The sequence below is a fragment of the Pelophylax lessonae genome (assembly GCF_965119305.1).
Source record: "Pelophylax lessonae genome assembly, chromosome: 2".
NCBI lineage: Eukaryota > Metazoa > Chordata > Amphibia > Anura > Ranidae > Pelophylax > Pelophylax lessonae.
This window is the reverse complement of record NC_138769.1, coordinates 128,627,191-128,647,818: the sequence shown is the minus strand read 5'-3', so window position 1 is coordinate 128,647,818 and position 20,628 is coordinate 128,627,191. Positions and strand designations below refer to the sequence as shown.

The window sequence follows — 20,628 nt, the reverse complement described above, 5'->3', positions numbered from 1 at the left end:
CAACAGTTGTGGTGGGCTATCCTGAATCCAGAAGAAGGGAGGGGAATCCAGGGTAGTCCCAGGGATGGATGGAGGGATGGGCACTCAGGGCAGCTGACCGGAGGAGTGAAGCAACTCTGTATCAGAAATATGGAAGAGAGGAAAGCGCCTCTTGAGTGTTGTAAACAATTTATTGACAATAAAATAGTGACACTTGAGAAAGGAGTGCGCATGCCTGAACCCGGTATTGAAGCATGCTCCGAAACGCGTTGTGAAGCCCAGCCTGCCCTCACTGCCCTTCTCTGCATCCGTGACGTCAGACGCCGCCGGCCGCTGTTCAGGTTTCTCCACCGTGTCCACCCGGAAGACGCCAGAGCAGGTCTCCATAGCCTTCCCGGACTGCCGGACACCACTTGGATTCAGCATACATCCAGCCTCCGGAGCGTGACGCCCTACACGATAATTATAACCTCCATGTGAGTCACTACTATTTTATTGTCAGTAAATTATTTACAACACTCAAGAGGCGCTTTCCTCTCTTCCATATTTCTCATACCTTTCTTCAGGGTGTCTGACATTTGGTTCCTCAGTGCGGTCTCCGTTGCCGCCTTGGGACCTCAATTTGGTGTTTTCGGTCCTCCAGATGCCTCCATTTGAGAATCTTTGTGAGATTCCCTTGCTTACACTGTCTCAGAAGGTTGCTTTTTTGGTGGCTATTACCTCTACGTGCAGGGTGTCTGAACTGGCGGCGTTATCCTGTCATTCACTTACCTGGTGATTCACAGAGATAAGATGGTTCTTTGCCCCTGTCTGTCGTTCCTCCCAAAGGTTGTCTCTGATTTTCATTTGAATGAAGACATTGTGTTGCCGTTCCTGTGTCCCAGGCCTAAACATTCGAAGGAAATTGCCTTGCATGCCTTGGATGTGGTCCAGGCAATTGGGGTGTATCTGGCAGCTACGGAGTCTTTCAGGAAGTCAGACTCACTATTTGTACTCATGGATGGGCCTCGGAAAGGGTTGTCCGCTCCCTCTGCGACCATTTCCAGATGGATCAGACAGACGCTAATTCAGGCCTATTCCATCAAGGGTCATGTCCCTCCTTTACCTGGTAAGGTGCACTCTACTAGGGCGCTTAGTGCCTCCTGGGCCTTCCGTCATCAGGTGTCAAAGACGCAAGTTTACAAGGCGGCCACCTGGTTGTCGGTCCACACTTTCACAAAGTTTTATAAAGTGGATGTGTTGGCATGTGCGAATGCTTCTTTTGGCCGCAAGATTTTGCAGGCTGCTGTTTAGATGACCGGATCCTCTTTGAGGGGGTATTATTTTTTCAGATGGGCTTCAGTTGTTTTGGTTGAGCTCCTGTTGCCTGGTTGGCTACAGTTTAGCCTTGGGAACTTTCTTGCTGTTCCCACCCCTCATGTTTAACACTGCTTTGGGACGTCCCAATAGTTATGAAGATCAGGAGCTGTGTCCGTCAATAAACGAAAGAGAAAATGGGATTTTTGACTTGCCAAAAAATCTATTTCTCTACAGTAATGTTCATTGATGGACACAGCACCCACCCCTCTGTGAAGTTGTAATTTTTCTGAAACTGCTTTTAACTAAACTGAGTACCTATATCAGGGAGAGGAAGTATACCCCCTGGGACTGCCCATAGGCATAGCCAGATATTTTTTCTGCCTAATGTCCTACTCCTGTAGGGGGCAGTATAACCCAAATAGTATGAAGATCAGGAGCAGTGTCCGTCAATGAACATCAGAGAAATGGATTTTATGGTAAGTCAAAAATCCAATTTTCTTTACAGAACACAGAGCAGCCATAATAATTACTATCTCTTTTTTATGCCACCTATAGGTAAATGGACACTGGCAACTAAGAAAACAGAAAGTCTCCCTCTATATAACCCCTCCCATACAGAAAGTACCTCAGTTTTTTTTTCGCCAGTGTCTTGATGATGGTCATGGTTGGAGAAGCTCTCCATATTTTAAGGTTATGCTACAGTCCCTAATAAGATCTTGCAGGATCCAAGGGGATTGGCAATCTGATCCATCCAAAAGTGGAAGACTAAAATGATGGTACCTGAGCCTTGGTAGAGGGAGACTGCGAGGTATTGCCTGTAATGCAACCCTCTTGGGCGCTGGACCCTGGGATCTGGACCCTTGGTAAGACTGACTCCAAAGGCAATCCGGCAGGGTGCCCTACAGGTCAAAGGAAGTGGCCCCAAAGTTATAGGGAGACCCACTCCTTGAAGGTCCACAAGGGACAGGACCCGCCGTGATGGGTGAAGAATCGATTCTAGCTATATGCAGAGTCCTGCGGCAGGACTGGTAAGTTTACTTTAAATAAGATGCACTGTTACCTATGAAATTGAACGTATACTGGGTGCCATGTTTTTATGTCTCCACTAGAGGGCAGCGATGTGTATTCAGTTGTGGTATGCATACCTTGGATGCCTCACATTTTTTCTGCACAAGCCAACCCCTCTGAAGCCTGGCGCACAGCGGATCTAATATATCCCCCCCACACATCTGCTTATCCTCTGTGGCTCAGATTGCAGGGAGCGACTTCGGTGGCCACTCCCTGCCGTGCTGTAGGACTTCAGGGGCGCGCGCAAGTACGGCCCTATTTTTCGTGCACGTGGAGCGGGGGGCGTGGCCGTGATGCATTGTACTCTGCTGTGTATGTGATAAGCTGGTACAGCTTGACATAAGCTTTGAGTACACTAAAGTAGTACCTCAAGTTCTTGTGCAGAGCAATGACCTCCCAGAAAAGGAGTGTTGGGGGGGGGGGGACGCACAGCGGGAAGGGGCACAAATGTGCCGCCTTCAGGATTGGAAGATCCTAGCCGTGCGTCCTCTGTGTTAACCTCCCCTGAGAGGCCAGAGGTGACTGGTGAATCTGAGCCATTACTGTTGTCAGGCATAGTAGCTACATCCTAGTGCTTCTGTCTCAGCCTACATCACTAAGGATGATTTGGTGTCAGCTTTAGCCAGAGGATGTGAAAGAAGTAGCTGTAAATGACCTAGTAGATGGTCAAGCTGAGGATTTTACTTCTGGGGAGTCAGGGTCTGAGGAGCCATTCTTGGCCTCTCAATCCCAGAGATGGTTAATTCAGTCTCTCACTGAAATGGTCCGGTCTGGATTTAAGTTACCTCCTCTAGACACTTCTGAAAAGTCTCTTTTCTTCATTAGGCTCATTATGCCCTCCACAAAACTCTCAGGCTTTTCCCTTACATCCGCTTTTAGAGCCGATAGTGTATGCTGATTGGGATCACCCTGATAGGGTTTTTATTCCTCCCAAAAGTTCTCTCTTTTGGATCCAATGGAGGAAAAATTCACAAAGAAATGGACTACAGTTGATGCTGCTATTTCTTCTGTAAACAGAAATTTAACCAGTCCTGTAGATAATTCCCAGCAGATAAGAAATTGGAATTTTTACTATTTTGCTATTGCTGGGTCTGCAATACAACCAGCAGTGGCAGCTATAGGAGTTTGTCAGTCTTTGAAAGACAGTATTAGGTGGTGAACAGGACAGTGTTCCTACTCAGGGGTAGTCTGCTGAAGATTTAGCATATTTACCTTGTGCTTTGTTTTTTGCAGTAGATGCTCTGAAGGACTCCGTACAGCAGATGTCATGGTTTGCTCTTCTGTCAGTTCATATGCACAGAATCCTGTGGCTAAAGAATTGGTCTGCAGAATTGCCATGTAAAAAGTTACTTGCTGGCTTTGCCTTTCATGGGGAACGCCTATTTGTTGACGATCTGGATAAATATATCCAAAAGATTTGGGGGGGGGGGGGGGAGAGTGTGGTTCTACCAGTTAAGAGGAGAAGTAAACTTCCTTCTTTAAAGGTGTCTAACACTCAACTTCCCAGTACTTCTAATCCCAGGCAGTTTCGACGACATCAGCTGTCTGGATCTAGAGCCAAACCTCCAGGGCAAGGGCAGAAGAAACCCTGGGTCCAGAGGCCTACCAAGCCTAGCTCTAAATCTACCTTTTTAAGGGACGCCCCCACTCAGTTGGGTAGGGGGAAGGCTACTACAGTTCTCGGATGCCTGGGTAGAAGTGATTAAGGACAGCTGGGTTGTTTCCACAGTCTTGCAGGGGTGCAAACTAAATTTCTGGGTGTTTCCTCATCCTCGGTTTGTAAGGTCAAACATACCTGCAGATCCTCTAAGAAAATCCTTTTTCCTGGCTCTGGACCATCTGAGGTCACAAGCAGTGATTACAGAGGTTCTGTAAGATGAGAAATTCAGGGGCTTCTACTTAAACCTTTTTGTAGTCCCCAAACCATACAGAGATGTGAAGACCGTCATTTTCAGTTCATGGCTTTGCCCATTGGGCTAGCTGTGGCTCCACGAGAGATCCTTGCCCTAGATTGTCGCATGTCTCTATCACAAAGGGTACGTCAGAGTCTAGGTTGGTGGTTGGTAGCCAGGAATTTGGAGAGTGGGAAATACTTTCTTCCAGTAGTCTGGAAGGTAGTGACTCTGTCTACAGATGCCAGTCTCTCTGGTTGGGGAGCAGTTCTGGAGGAAGCCACTGTCCAAGGGAAATGATCCTGGTTAGAAAGGAGCTTCTCCATCAATATCCTCGAAATTGGAGCAGTTTGTCTGGCTTTAAGGTTTTGGACTACCAGACTATGGGGTTGCCCCATCAGGGTCCAATGCGACATTTCTGTGGCTGTAGCCTATATCAACCATCAGGGGGGCACCAAAAGTCAGTCAGCCCAAAAGGAGGTGGGTCACATCCTATCCTGGGCGGAAAATTTGTTCGGTGCCTGTTGGCAATTTTTATTCCGGGAATAGATAACTGGCAGGCAGACTTTCTGAGTTCCGAAGAGATGTTTCCAGGGTAATGGTCCTTACATCCTGAGATCTTTGCATTGATTTGTCAACGCTGGGGGGGGTTCTGGACGTAGATCTGTTGGCGTCCAGGTTCAACAACAAGTTGGACAAATTTGCGTCCAGAACCAGGGATCCGCTGGCAGTCGGAGTGGATGCCTTGGTGACTCCCTGGGAGCAGTTCTCCCTGATCTATGCCACACCCAGAGTTTTTGCCCAAGGTGGTGTCTGCTTTTCATTTGAATCAACACATTACACTACCTTTCTTCTTTCCAGATCCTCAAACAGCAGAGGAAAAGTTATTACATTCTCTCCATGAGTGCGTGCTTTTAAGGTCTATTTGAAGATGTCAGCTCAGATTCGGAAGACCAATTTTTTGGTTTGTGCTGCCAGAAGGGCCCAGGAAAGGGCAGGCAGCATCTAGGCCTACAATTTCTAAGTGGATTCGCCAGGTTATTATCCAGGTGTATGGTTTAAAGGGGAAGGTTCCACCTTTTTGGGTAAAGGCACACTCTACCAGCAGAGTGGGGGCTTCATGGGCAATTTGCCATCAAGCTTCTATGGCTCAGATTTGCAGGACCGCTACTTGGTCTTCAGTACATACATTCACAAGATTTTATCAGGTGGATGTTAGGGCCTGAGAGGATTCTGCATTTGGCCGCAGTGTGCTGCAGGCAGTTATGTAGATCTTTTCAAGTGATGGTGGTTTTTCATATTCAGTGTTCCCCTCCCATCAAGTGGATTTCTTTGGGATGTCCCAGATAGTAATTATCATGGCTGCTCTGTGTCCCGTGATGTATGATAAAGAAAATTGGATTTTTCCTACAGCTTACCTGTAAAATCCTTTTGTTGGGAGTACATCACGGGACACAGAGGTCCCTCCCCTCTTGTCTGGGAAGTTTATTGCTTGCTAAAAAACTGAGGTACTTCCTGTATGGGATGGGTTATATAGAGGGGGACTTCCTGTCATTTTAGTCGCCAGTGTCCATTCACCTATAGGTGGCGTATAACCCATATAGTAATTACTATGGCTGGTCTGTGTCCCTTGATGTACTCCAAGAAAATAATTTTACAGGTAAGCTGTAGGAAAAATCTAATTTTTTTAGATGTGCTACATGAATACGAACACCTAACAAACATATAAGTATGCTGATTGTCTTACATGCAGGTAGTCACTAGAGGGCAAACCTAGAGATCTGTGTATAAATTATGATCATGGAGATGTGGCACAGCATGCAATTATAAGAGTTAAAATGTCTTCAGAAATTGATTTTTAGTAAACATTTTTATCAACCATTCAGTATGTGTGTTCACTGAAATACAGCTTTTAAAACTTGCTTTAGAAGATAAAAGATTTTGACAGAAATAATTAGAAAGTAATATGGCATTCTTGGTTTGCAGGTGGCACTTTAGCCGAATACATCCAGAAACGCTGTAATTCCCTTCTAGATGAAGACACTATTCTACACTTCTTCGTCCAGATCCTCCTTGCTCTCCATCATGTGCACAACAAGCTTATTCTTCATCGGGACCTCAAAACCCAGAACATCCTGCTGGATAAACATCAAATGATTGTCAAGATTGGAGACTTTGGCATATCAAAAATTCTCAGTAGCAAGAGTAAGGCTTATACAGTAAGTACAGGACAATAATTCAAAGTCACTGATGAGCATACAGATATGTATGGAATAGCTCCATGGTGTAAAAGTATAAAATGTTTTCTGAATGGCTGAACTTCACACATGGATTTATATAGATGCTTTGCTTAGAAAAGCTGTACATACACGGAGCAAATTTCTTTCCTGCAACCTGTAATTCACTCAATTCCCTCATCAACACAGGCAGTGTTGATGTGGGAATCCCTCCTGCCAGACCATTGTCTTCTTCCGCATGAAACTTTTTTCCCCCGGTGGGGATGGCTTCCACAGCCACCTTCCCCCCCCCCACTGGGGGAAAACAGTGATTATTGCTAATGGTTATAGCAGCCGCTAGCGATCATCAATCAAAGGTATCATTTTGTTCTGTGTTTGAATATCTAAGACCTTTTGCACAGTGCAGATTAAAAAAGCTCAATACAACGTTTTTTTTTTTTTTACTCATCAAAAATGAATGCGTGTAAATATGCACAAATGTGCACAGATGCACGCAAATTCATCCAACATAAATGCCTGAAATTACATTGAAAAATGCAGATACTGTATGCAAGAGGCCTTTATTATTTTATTTTATTTTGAATAGAATGGGAAAAGATTGTCTCATTTTTTTTTGCTTTCTGTGTGCATGCTGATTCTTGTTCTGGTTGACCCATAGATGGAAAACCCAAAATTCTACAGTTTCCAATGTCTGCCAATGAGGACCTTGTCACTTCCTGGGAACTGCACTAGGGACAAAAAAACTGAAAATTGTATACTCTTTGTAGTTTTCCTTTTTTGGTGCATCTTCATTGCAGCATGCAATGGGTTGTGGCTCCGCCCCCACAACCTGATAGGACTGGTTAACTATAAATCAAAGACCAAACCAGCTCAAAGCATTCTCTGTAATTCTCACCATTTGGGTGTGAATCTGCTTGCTGCCATGAAATTAATGCAAGAAAGGAAAATTCCAGAAAGGTGAGTGTACAGTTTTCTGTTTTCTTGGCGCATCATGGCAGCATGCAGTGGGAACAAACTCCTCATACGGGAGTGTGCAAGAAAAAAAAATCATGCCGCAAATTCTCATACGACAAAGTCTTTTATTTGTTGTTTATTGTTTCTGATCATGCACAGTCTTTTGTTTCTGATTTTTGTCGTACGAAAACGGTACACTTTAAACAAACCAATATCGTTCATCTGTTCATGTACGAGAAAAATTTTGGAGTTTGTCCCTTTGGAAATTTTAGTTTTCAAAGTCTGAATTGGATGTCGAAAGTTGTGTACACACTATATGAAGATCAGTCGTACAGGTTTTTTCTTCTGATTTTCTCATAGTGTGTTCCGCCCTGTGAGTATGCTCCTGCACAACAAATTTTCCAAATTTTGCTGTCATGAGCTGAGCCGGGTTCACCTAATAAAGCGTAAAGAAGGTGTTCTGGGAGGACGAATAGTCTCAGGGGACACTCAGCACTGCGCTGTCTAAAAGTGGAACTTGCGCTCTTTTGCTCCCCCCCCCCTCCGGTGCCACATTTGGGGGGGGGAACCTGTTTTTGACAGGTACCCTTCCCCACTTCCAGGAACAGCGACATCCCTCGGAAGTTTGGCCCCCTCCTCCTGACCCCACCGCCGGGCCAATCCAAATGCACAGCGTGCTTCGCACATGCGCAGTAGGGACCCCCGCATGTGAAGCCGCAAGGCTTCACCACCGGGTTCCCTTACCGGCAATGGCGGCAGCAGCACCCGAAAGCCGATGGAAACATCGGCTGCGGTGCGGACATCACTGGACTCCAGGACAGGTAAGTGTCCTAATATTAAAAGTTAGCAGCTACAGTATGTGTAGCTGCTGAATTTTAATTTCTGGAGGGGGTGGAGGGGGCGTAACTCCGCTTTAAGTTTTCCGGAACAGGAAGGTCTTATGAAGAGCAGGCTCTTTTAATTGTCTTTACAAATGTAGGAGGTAACTGTACATGTTGATGCTGAATGACCCTGCCCTAAGCCATGCGGGACCAAGCACAGATTTCAGCTTTCCTTAATGAAAAGGTAGCTGCCAAGCAGGCCATCAGAGTTAGACCAACATCTAGGAGATGTGGTTCTCCTACTTCACCAATGAAAGATGCTTAATTGACTTCCTGGTTAAAGTTGAAGGAGAATGCTGCGAGCCGGTTCTGTCTTTGATTTATAGTTAATCGGTCCTATCAGGTTGTGGGGGCAAAGCCACAATTCATTGCTTGCAGCCATGATGCACTAGGAAAGTTACCTCCCCTATGTAAACTATTGATTTCATCAGCCACAATGTGATGGGAATAAAAAAAAAAGCAGACATGTTAGTGGCTCTGCTTGGGTTGCAATAGTGGCTGCATCATACATACCCAGAGCAGTGTTTCTATGCCTTTGCTCAGCAGAAGCTTCTTTAAAAGTATTCAAAATCCTGAGGCACCCACGTCTAAAATATAAAAAATGTAAACGGTACTTATCAGTGGGAAACCTGAGCCTGGGACAATGCACACAACCGCATTGATGAGATTAACTTCACATCAGATGTCCCCTCATCATATCAGAGGTCCCCTCATCACATCAGAGGTCCCCTCATCACATCAGAGGTCCCCTCATCACATCAGAGGTCCCCTCATCACATCAGAGGTCCCCTCATCACATCAGAGGTCCCTTATTCACATCAGATGTCTCTTCATCAAATCAGAGGTCCCTTCATCACATCAGATGTCATCAACATCAACAGCCCCCCTATAAATTAACCCCCCCCCCATCACACCGGAGCCTTCCTGTCACACCAAAGTCTCCACATCACCATAGAGTGCCCCATTACATGGAATCTCCCCACCACAAAGCCTCCTGGTCACACAGGCCTCTTCCATTACAGAACCCCCTTCCCCTAATCACACAGTCCCCTTTTCACATCTGAGCCCTACCTTTTGGCCCCACCAGTGTGGCTGAAGGTGGCAGGGTGGAGGAGGCCGACTTCTGTCTTCTTCTGATTGATTGGAGCAGTCCTACTTGTTGCCTGCCCTGGATCACAGTCATGCATTGCCATGGTCCAGGTGAGCATAGCAATGAATGACGCCATGCATCCTGGCCCTAGAGCATCATAGGTTCCTATAGTGCTGATAGCCAGCCCACACACGCCATGCTAAATACAATGCTGATCGGGGGCATACTGTGTCCTGTGCTCATGGTAGCCTGGGGGAAATCAGATGGCACCCTGGTTGAGAAAAACTGTCCTAGGGACAGGTAGTGTGTTATCTAAAGGATTAACTGGTGAAAATAAAGCAAGAAAGCCTGGGAATAAAAAAAAAAAAAAAAAACACCACATCTAAGGACTGGGACTGGTATGTTGTGGTATATTACATTTTTGTTTTTTGGGTTTAGATATGCTTTAATTCTCTCATGACATATTTACCCTGCATTCTCTTTTGCATTAAGCACAGCTGTTTTTCTGGTAACTTGATATTTTTAGCAAAATAACTTTATGCCTTTATAGTCATTTCCTATGATGTTCAGCATATTTCATTTTAAACATTGTTTTTCTACATATTTTATTGGTGACTTACATAGGTTTTCTCACATAATTATCCATTCCTGGGATTCCTCTTTGTCTCATTCTATTCTACAGAAACCAAACACTACAGTTGCATTTGTTCACCTCATGGAAATTGAGAACTTCATTTATTATATTTAGAGTAAATATAATCTAATGTAACTTTTGTAAGTATGTATCTATAGCAGGCATTCCCGTGAACAAATACTAGAACAAGAAACCCAAGAAGAGTGTGAAATGTAGTTTCCATTGACTACTAGAAAAAAAAACTAAATTCACTAGGTAGGTTTTTGTATACTGTTACTATTTAAACTGATCTCCTGGTATTGGTAGGACCCTTGGGAGGTATATACATCAACTCACAAAGATCCACTGATTACATTTAAAGTGGGACTATGGGCAAAAGCAAAAATGCCATACACACCAATCAGTCATAACATTATGACCTTCGACAGATTAAAGGAGAAGTACAGCCAAAGCTCGCTTGACTACTTCTCCTGTGACCTGTTTTTAGCAGACAGTCTGACCATAGAGCAGAGATCCAGTGACTATCAGTCAGCAGCATTGCAAGTAATACAACTAAAACAATTCAGGTGACTAAAACTAAAATGGCATTTCGAACTTTGATGTCAAAATTTTATATTTATATCACAATGGCTAAATCTATGTCTTTAGTGCATGTTCAAACCTTAATACCATAAATAATACCATGTATAAGATTTTTACTCCAGGAGTATACAGTATCTCACAAAAATGAGTACACCCCTCACATTTTTGTAAATATTATATTGTTTCATGTGACAACACTGAAGAAATGACACTTTGCTACAATGTAAAGTAGTGAGTGTACAGCTTGTATAACAGTGTCAATTTGTTGTCCCCTCAAAATAACTCAACACACAGGCATTAATGTCTAAACCGCTGGCAGAAGAAGATTGCCAAGACCCTGAAACTGAGCTGCAGCACGGTGGCCAAGACCATACAGAGGTTTAACAGGACAGGTTCCTCTCAGAAGAGGCCTCGTAATGGTCGACCAATGAAGTTGAGTGCACATGCTCAGCGCCATATCCAGAGGTTGTCTTTGGGAAATAGATGTATGAGTGCAGCCAGCATTGCTGCAGAGGTTGAAGGGGTGGGAGGTCAGCCTGTCAGTGCTCCGACTGCCCCACACTGCATCAAATTGGTCTGCATGGCCATCGTCCCAGAAAGAAGCCTCTTCTAAAGATGATGCACAAGAAAGCCTGCAAACAGTTTGCTGAAGACAAGCAGACTAAGGACATGGATTACTGGAATCATGTCCTGTGGTCTGATGAGACCAAGATAAATGTATTGGTTCAGATGGTGTCAAGCATGTGTGGTGGCAACCAGGTGAGGAGTACAGAGACAAGTGTTTCTTGCCTACAGTCAAGCATGATGGTGGGATTGTCATGGTCTGGGACTGCATGAGTGCTGCCGGCACTGGGGAGCTACAATTCATTGAGGGAACCATGAATGCCAACATGTACTGTGACATACTGAAGCAGAGCATGATCCCCTCCCTTTGGAGACTGGGCTGCAGGGCAGTTATCCAACATATTAAACGACCCCAAACACACCTCCAAGACAACCACTGCCTTGCTAAAGAAACTAAGGGTAAAGGTGATGGACTGGCCAGGCATGACTCCAGACCTAAACACTATTAAGCATCTATAAAAGGGAGCAAGAAAGCAGATGTGGGGAAAGGAGGGACTAGAACTTGCTCACCCGGTGATTAAGCAATAAATGACATTAAAATGATATCAATGGCATTAATAAATATAAAATATAAAAGCAGCTGCTATAAAAACAAACAGAATAGATATAGGTGTATACACTAGGTGAAAAGGGCTAAAAACCACACCATAAATGACACACTAGCAGCGCTGAATCATATGTCCCAACATATAATTAAAATCGGTATATGGAAAAGAGTGTCCATAAATAGAGTTCATGCACTGTGCCCGAATGTCCTCTAGAGATGACAGTCCAAAGTAGTCTAGATCCTCAAACGATCGTCACACAAAGGACAAAAGGGACCCTTCACCTCACCACGGTGCACACCCCTTAGGTTATGAACTCACCAGATACACGATAAATATCAGCCAAGAAAACTGCCGTTAACAGGCTGATGCCGGACCATCCGACCACCACGGAACCCTGGATGAGGAACCAAACTCCACCAGAAGAAACCTTGGTATATCTCAGACAGTCTAACGACCATTGAATGGGATGATCTCACATGGGGCCAATCGATAGATCGTAATGCATGAAAGAATAATAAGGTCTCATAGCGTGATATTACTTAAATGGAACCTCTTTATTTTCCCAAAAAACATACCCCTGAAGCAATTGCACTTACAATAAAACTCAACATATCAAGCATGAATAAGGCAGAAGGTCAACCTGCGTATTGCAGCCGGTCCCCGTACTGTTTGCCCGCCGCTTGGTACCTAGCTGACACGAACATCCGGGTCCGGCGTCTGACGTAGGCGTCCTTCGTGACCCCGTGACCATGCTCTGACGCGTTTCGTCATCAAGTGACTTCAACAGAGGGCGTGTGCACTGTGGTGAGGTGAAGGGTCCCTTTTGTCCTTTGTGTGACGATCGTTTGAGGATCTAGACTACTTTGGACTGTCATCTCTAGAGGACATTCGGGCACAGTGCATGAACTCTATTTATGGACACTCTTTTCCATATACCGATTTTAATTATATGTTGGGACATATGATTCAGCGCTGCTAGTGTGTCATTTATGGTGTGGTTTTTAGCCCTTTTCACCTAGTGTATACACTATTAAGCATCTGTCGGGCATCCTCAAACGGAAGGTGGAGGAGTGCAAGGTCTCTAACATCCACCAGTTCTGTGATGTTGTCATGGAGGAGTGGAAGAGGACTCCAGTGACAACCTGTGAAGCTCTGGTGAACTCCATGCCCAAGAGGGTTAAGGCAGTGCTGGAAAATAATGGTGGCCACACAAGATATTGACACTTTGGGCCCAATTAGGACATTTTCACCTAGTGGTGTACTCACTTTTGTTGCCAGCGGTTTAGACATTAATGGCTGTGTGTTGAGTTATTTTGAGGGGACAGCAAATTCACACGGTTATACAAGCTGTACACTCACTACTTTACATTGTAGCAAAGTGTCATTTATTCAGTGTTGTCACATGAAAAGATATAATAAAATATTTACAAAAATGTGAGGTGTGTACTCACTTTTGTGAGATACTGTATAATGAGTGTGGAAATTCAAGAAAAATGCATTGCAATTTAACCACTTGCCGACTAACCGCTGTAGTTTTACTGCGGCAGGTCGGCTCTGTTGCGCGAAACGACGTACATGTACGTCGCTACTTGTCGCAGTCAGTGTGAGCACGTGCGCACGTGCCGATTAGCTAAAGGGGGAGTCAATCAGTGGGTCCGGTGGCCGTGATGTCCGCCGAGCACCGGGGATCACTCCCCATGGGGACAGAACAGTGGCCTGCCGATGTAAACACGGCAGACTTCTGTTCTGTTCTGTCAGTGATGAACACAGGGATCCTGTGTTCCTCCTTCTTAGGAGCACAGCTCTCTGTGTTCATCCAATGAGCTAATCCCCCACAGTTAGAAAGCACCCCATTGGGACAGTTTTAACCCTTTGATCGCCCCTGGTGTTAACCCCTTCCCTGCCAATGTCATTAGTACAGTAACCGTGCATATTTTTAGCACTGATTACTGTAGTAATTTCACTGGTCCCCCCAGAAAAGTAAAAAATGTCATGTGTCCAATCTGTCCGCCGCAATGTCGAAGTCCCGCTAAAAATTGCTGATCGCCGCCATTACTAGTAAAAAAAAATAAATAAATAAATAAAAATTACATAAATCTTTTCCCTAGTTTGTAGACGCGATAAATTTTTGTGCAAACCTATCAATATACACTTATTGGGATTATTTTTAACAAAAATATGTAGCAGAATACATATTGGCCTAAAATGATAAAAAAAATTCGATTTTTTTTATTTTTTATTGGGAATGTGTTATTGCAGAAAGTAAAAAATATTGTTTTATTTTTTTAGAATTGTCGCTCGTTTTTTGGTTAAAGCCCAAAAAATAAAAATCACAGATCAAATACCACCAAAAAAAACTCTATTTGTGGGAAAAAAGGACAATAATTTTATTTGGGTACAGCGTCGCATGACCACGCAATTGTCAGTTAAAGTAACGCAGTGCCGTATCGCAAAAAATGGCCTGGTCATTAGGGGGTAAAACCTTCCGGTCCCTAAGTGGTTAACTAAACCCATTCGATTTTAGTAGAATAAAATGTACTGGAGGTTTTAGCCGACTAAAATATGACTAAAATTAAAACAATTCAGATGACTAATAGAGGACTAAAACTAAAATGGCCTTTTAGTCAAAAGACTATGACTAAATCTAAATTGAAAATTGACGTAGAAAATGACCACTGGTGCAGAACCTATTATAAAGATTAGTGTTGAGCTGTGATTCAGCATGTGTACTGCTGATTACACTTCAGTGCAATGTAAGCTTTTACCATTATTTTCTTTAGAAAATGCAGCCTTGATATTTTTTTTTATTATTTCATTAAAAATGTCAAAGCATCGTGAGATGCATAAATAAAAACAAAAACATCGTCATTATTTACTTTAATATCCTAATTGTTGATTCTGTATGGCCTTGCCTAGCCTTCGCCTCTGTTTCCTTTATTCCTGTTCATCATTGATGTTGATGACTTGAGAATTCCTTGTCAGGGAACTGGGTGAAAGGAGCAAGCTTGCATATATTTACCCTTCCCGTGTTCTAATTCAGCCAGCCTGTGCTGTGTGGACTTTGACCCTCACATAGTAAATATGTACAGGCTGTCATCGGAACGTCATGGCAATATATTCATAATGTGACAGCTTCTCCAGGTTGTCTGTTAGATATTGACAGACATAATTGTTTATTTCCGCATGTATTATGTTTACATATTGGCCTGCACCAAGTTGGATACAAGATGATGTAAGATGTACTGTCATATCAAGTTTTTGGTAGAGCTCAACTTGTCATCCTAATAGCCACACACCATAATAAAATTGTGTGCAGCTATTGACAATAATCTAACTTGCTGGCTTGAATACCTTGATTCCTTGAATCCTTTGTGGAATACCACAACATTTAGCATAGACACACCCATGGGGGCTGTCCCACTGGTCAATACCCCCCTGCAGTAAGCCATCCCTACTCAGTTTGTCTCTGCCTAGCGTTAGGAGTAGATAGGCTTCCCTGTGCTGAGGCTACAATCTCAGCCTTCTAATCTTCTATTATGATTTTTATTTTTCCAAGAATGTCAGTTTTTTTTCTTTGCTTTACTAGCTGTTTATTTTGTCAGCTTTAGTTTTAGTCGGATCTTCGGATGAAGAAGGTTCTCCAGGGCCGAGGGTCAGAGGGATCCCCAGCCCGCCATCGAGCGTTCAGCTATGGTTCGCCCTGGCACTATGAACGACCCATCCCTGTTCGCAGCAGGGATGCAGCCTGTGAGGTGGCTACCTCACTTGACGCTTATGCGGTTGAGTGCTGAAGTGTCCTACGTTTTTGGCTGACGGCATTCCCTGTCATCTGAGGACAGAGGCTTTCCGTTAATAGAGGCACCCCACGCTATCCCGTACAGGTAAGTACTTTTCTGTGTGGGGCCTCTGTCTGGGGTGGCAGTCCTGTGTTGCTGTGTGTCCCCTCATGTCTGTGCGTTTGTGGGGCTCCCTGATACGACCCCTGCGGGGGTCTCCTTTAATGCACTACTGGCGCTGTGTGGTGTTGGGGGCCCCTCTCCTGTGTCACTTCAGTGTTTGGGAGGTGCAGACTGTGTGTGAGGCGGCCGCTGCGGCTAAAAAACGCACGGTCCGCCATTTTGGATGTGGGCAGCATGTCTGGCTTCACTATGGGCTTTACATTAGCTATGCTATGTAGTGGTTTTGGCGCCATCTGGCGCCATCTTGTGTGTGGCAGAACGATCGTTCCGAGCACATGTCAGCGGCCATCTTGCCAAAGCCTCCCATTCTTTTCTATGGGCAGCCATTTTCCCTTAGCCTTGCAGCATATAGTTCAGCTTCTGGTGACCTCACTTCCTTTTCCTCTGGAGCAGCGATCGGTGTGGTAACACTCTCTGTTCTATCCCTCCTGGCTCAGTTTAGTCCCTTTTGGGGGGTCTGTGTACACAGTGCATATAGGTGTATAGCGGTGGGCTGCGCAATCCGCAGCGCTTTTAAAGGGCCAGTACTTTTACTCATTGTTTTTGCAATGGATTCTCAGGATAGCAAATTCCCCCCAGCCTTGGTGGGGGACCCCAGTCCTGCTGAACCCCCCGTTATACCTAATTTGGCCGTTGTGGTGGCATCTTTGGTGTCAAAAATGGAGGTGTTAATGGCTGAACGAGCTGCTAGGAAAAGGCTTAGATTATCTTTCTCCTCTGATTCACATGGTGATGTGGCTGGCGTGCCCTTTTCAGGGTCTCGCTTGCCCCTGGACCCTCTGGGGTCTAAGGGGGAGGCGGAGGTGGAGGGGGTTGATGATTCTCCCCCGGGGTCGCCTGAAGAACGCGCGAGTATGGACGCGTTGATTTCTTCTGTGAAAGAAACACTACATTTGGAGGATGAGCCCACTCCTCCGGGCATTGTGTCCTCATTTGGGACTCATAGGACCCGCAAGTCGGCGCAGGTGTTTCCCTGCCCCGCTGAATTTCATCACACAGTGAATGAACAATGGCGCAGTTTAAAACGCCCTTTCACGGTGCCTACTCGGTTTAAACTGCTTTGCCCCTTTGCGCCTTCTACGGATGCGCGCTGGTGTGTGGCCCCCTCACACGATGGCCGTGTTAAACAAGGCTACTTTGGTTCCCGCTGAGGATACCCTGGTGTTCCGGGATCCTACGGACAGGAGGTTGGAGTCTTTGGCCCGCCATGCCTACACGGTGGCGGGGTCCATGCTCAAACCTATTTTCGCTTCTGTCATGGTGGCTCAGGCGGTGGCGGATTGGACTAAGGTGCTTAGACGCACTCTCGTGTCTGATTCTGCCCCACCTGCTACGTTGGAAATCAAGGGGTCATGTATTTGTGCGATGCGGCCTTGAATGAGGCCCCTTTGGCTGCACGCCTGTCTAGTGTCGCCGTGCTCAACCGTCGACTGATCTGGCTGAAGAGCTGGTCGGCTGACCAGACGTCACGGAAAACGGTGGCTGATTTTCCTTATGCTGGGTCTCGCCTTTTTGGCGAGGCTTTGGATACTTTGGTGAAAGGAGTTGCTGGGGACAAGAGCACTCTGCTGCCCCAGAATCCGAAGAACAAGTCTTTTCGCGGCAAGCGGGGTCCCGCCTTTAGACCCAATCGGGTCCTTTCGTGCCTTTTAAGCCACAAAACAATGGAAAACCTTTCAAGGGCCAAGGTGACCAGAAGTAGCCCTGGATGGGCAAGCAAAAGCCCGGCCATGCCGTTACGGCGGCTCAGTCCGCCTCTGCCTGAAGGGGCGCCCTCACCCGTTTCGGGGGTGGGGGGGCGTTTGCGCGGTTTCCTCCAACCTTGGCTGCTCCGAATTCTGGACAGGTGGGTTCAGGAGATCATTCCATCAGGATACAAGATCGAATTCCTTTCACGACCGGCAGACAGATTCTTTCCCTCAAATCTTCATTTGACCCCAGGGCGCCTACAGGACCTGCATCGAGCGGTGCAGGACCTCCTTGCCCAGGGGGTGGTTGTCCCGGTGCCTCATCGGGACAGGTTTCGGGGGTTTTACTCCAATCTGTTCACTGTGCCCAGAAAAGAGGGCAAGGTGCGTCCTATCCTGGACTTGAAAGCTCTGAATCGCTTTGTGCGCTTTCGGAAGTTCCGCATGGAATCCCTCCGCTCGGTGGTGGCCTCCCTGAGTCCAGGGGAATTCCTGGCCTCTATCGACCTGAAGGATACGTACCTGCACGTCCCCATTTTCGAGGGTCATCAGAGGTACCTCCGGTTCGCCATTGCGGAGGACCACTATCAGTTCGTAGCGCTACCTTTCGGTCTCGCTTCGGCTCCAAGGGTCTTTACCAAGGTGCTAGCGCCTGTTGTGGCCCTGTTGCGGGCACAGGGCATTGCGGTCTTAGGATATCTGGACGATCTCCTGTTAAAATCGAGTGCCAGTCACTGCTGTGCGATCTGACGACTACGGTACAGACGCTCCAGGAGTTCGGTTGGACCATCGACGTTCAGAAGTCGACGTTGTCTCCTTCGGTTCGTCTTCCCTATCTGGGAATGGTTCTGGGCTCTGCTCAAGCAAAGGTGTTTCTGCTGGAGGACAAGCTCCGGATCATTCAGGACCAGATCAGGTCCCTCAGGGACAACCATTCCTCGTCACTCAGGACCTGTATGCGGTGCCTGGGGTTGATGGTATCAGCCTTCGAGGCGATACCCTTTGCTCAGTTTCACACTCTGTCTCTCCAAGCGCAGATCCTGGCCAGGTGGGACCGACTACCTCAGTCCTTGGATCTGAGGGTCTCGTTGAGTCGCCGGACCAGAATGGATCTTCTGTGGTGGCTCCAGTCCCCAGCGGTGTCGGAAGGAAAGTCCTTCTGTCCGTTTCTGTGGACAGTGATTACCACGGATGCCAGCCAGCTGGCGTGGCGTCCTGGGCAACCTGTCTGCCCAGGGCACTTGGTTGGAGGAGTTATCCTCCCTTCCAATCAACATCTTGGAGTTGAGAGCGATCAAACTGTGTCTCTTCCAGTGGTCGGATCGACTTCGGGGCCGTCTTGTACGGGTACAGACGGACAATGCTACCGCTGTGGCTTACATGAACCACCAACGGGGCACCAGGAGTGCCTGGGAGTTGACCGACATCCTGTCTTGGCCCGAGACTCATGTCCCGGCGATTTCGGCAGTTCACATTCCGGGTGTGGAGAATTGGCAGGCAGATTATCTGAGCCGCCAGACCCTGGATCAGGGGGAATGGTCCCTGCACCCGGAGGTCTTCCAAATGCTGTGTGCGAAGTGGGGATCCCCAGACGTGGATCTGTTCGCGTCTCGGCTAAACCACAAGGTGGAAAGGTTCGTGGCAAGAACGCGCGATCCTTGGGCAGACGCCTTGGATGCGCTGGTGGCCCCTTGGCATCAGTATCGTCTGATGTATGCCTTTCCTCCGATTCAGTTGTTGTCCAAGTTCATTCGCAGGCTGGCCTCGGAACCGAACTTGGTGATTCTAGTGGCTACGGACTGGCCACGCCGGTCCTGGTATGCGGACGTTGTTCACCTAGCGGTCGAGCCTCCTTGGCGGCTGCCAATGCGGGAAGATCTACTGTCTCAGGGACCGATCTTACATCCTGCTTTACAGTCGCTGGCTTTAACGGCCTGGCTGTTGAAAGCCAGGTCCTGAGAGACAGGGGTCTTTCCCCGGAGGTCATTCCTACTTTAATCAAGGCTAGAAAAGCCTCGTCTGGTAAGATTTATTACCGTACCTGGAAAGCTTATTTTGCCTGGTGTGAGTCCAGGGGGTTTTCTCCTTGTTCATACTCGGTGTCGAGAGTGCTGGCTTTCCTCCAGACTGGTGTGGACCAGCGACTGGCGCTGGCCACGATAAAGGGCCAGGTGTCTGCACTGGCTGTTCTTTTTCAATGCCCTGTGGCGTCTCATTCCTTAATCCGCACCTTCATTCAAGGTGTGCGACATTTGGCCCCTCCCCGGAGGGAGCCTTTACCTCCATGGGACTTGAACTTGGTTCTGTCCGCTTTGCAGCGTTCTCCCTTTGAAAACATCTGGGAGATATTGTTGCCTCTGCTGTCTAAGAAGGTTGCCTTTCTAGTGGCGATCACTTTGGCTTGCAAGGTGTCGGAGCTGGCGGCATTATCTTGCCGCTCTCCTTACCTGGTGGTTCATAAAGATAAAGTGGTCTTGCGACCTAATTCGTCATTTCTCCCTAAGGTGGTGTCTGATTTTCACCTTAATGAGGACATTGTTTTGCCTTCGCTCTGTGCGAAGCCTAAGCATCCTAAGGAGGTTGCCTTGCATTCCTTGGATGTTGTCAGGGCGATCAAAGTTTACCTGTCATCCACTGAATCCTTTCGGAAAACGGATTCCCTCTTTTGTCCTTCCTGAGGGACCTCGGAAGGGCATGGCTGCGTCTGCGGCAACCATTGCCAAATGGATCAGACAGACCATTGTACAGGCCTATGCTTTGAAGGAGCGGGTTCCGCCCTTCCCTGTTAAGGCGCACTCTACCTGATCAATGAGTACGTCCTGGGCCTACCGGCATCAGGCCTCGGTGACCCAGGTGTGCAAGGCGACTTGGTCGTCGGTGCACACTTTTTCCAAATTCTATAAGATTGATGTTCTGGCATCAGCTGATGCCTCCTTTGGCCGCAAAGTTGTCAGTGCGGCAGTGCCATAGGGGACCCTTGGTTTTTTTGTGGGTCCCTGGCTGTTGGGGTTGTTTATACCCTGGGTTATTTGCTTTCCTGGGCTGTTGCTCCTGTTGAGCCTGTTTATGTTGCCCAGTAGGTTCTCTTACTGTGCGTGTAAGGTTCCTTTCTCTGATGTGGGTACTGCGTTGCCTTTTCTACGGTTGCGTCTCCCACCCCTCATTTCTGCACTACTTTGGGACATCCCATCGG

At 46.7% G+C, this 20,628-nt stretch overlaps 1 protein-coding gene across 1 annotated transcript in view; it reads left to right on the top strand.

Moving 5' to 3' along the window:
• NEK8 (NIMA related kinase 8) overlaps positions 1-20,628 on the top strand; it is a 112,949-nt gene that overhangs the window by 22,418 nt on the left and 69,903 nt on the right. Inside the window, exon 3 of the mRNA XM_082246900.1 lies at positions 6,225-6,457. Coding sequence (XP_082103026.1) covers positions 6,225-6,457 — 233 coding nt within the window. The remainder of the gene's footprint in view (positions 1-6,224; positions 6,458-20,628) is intronic.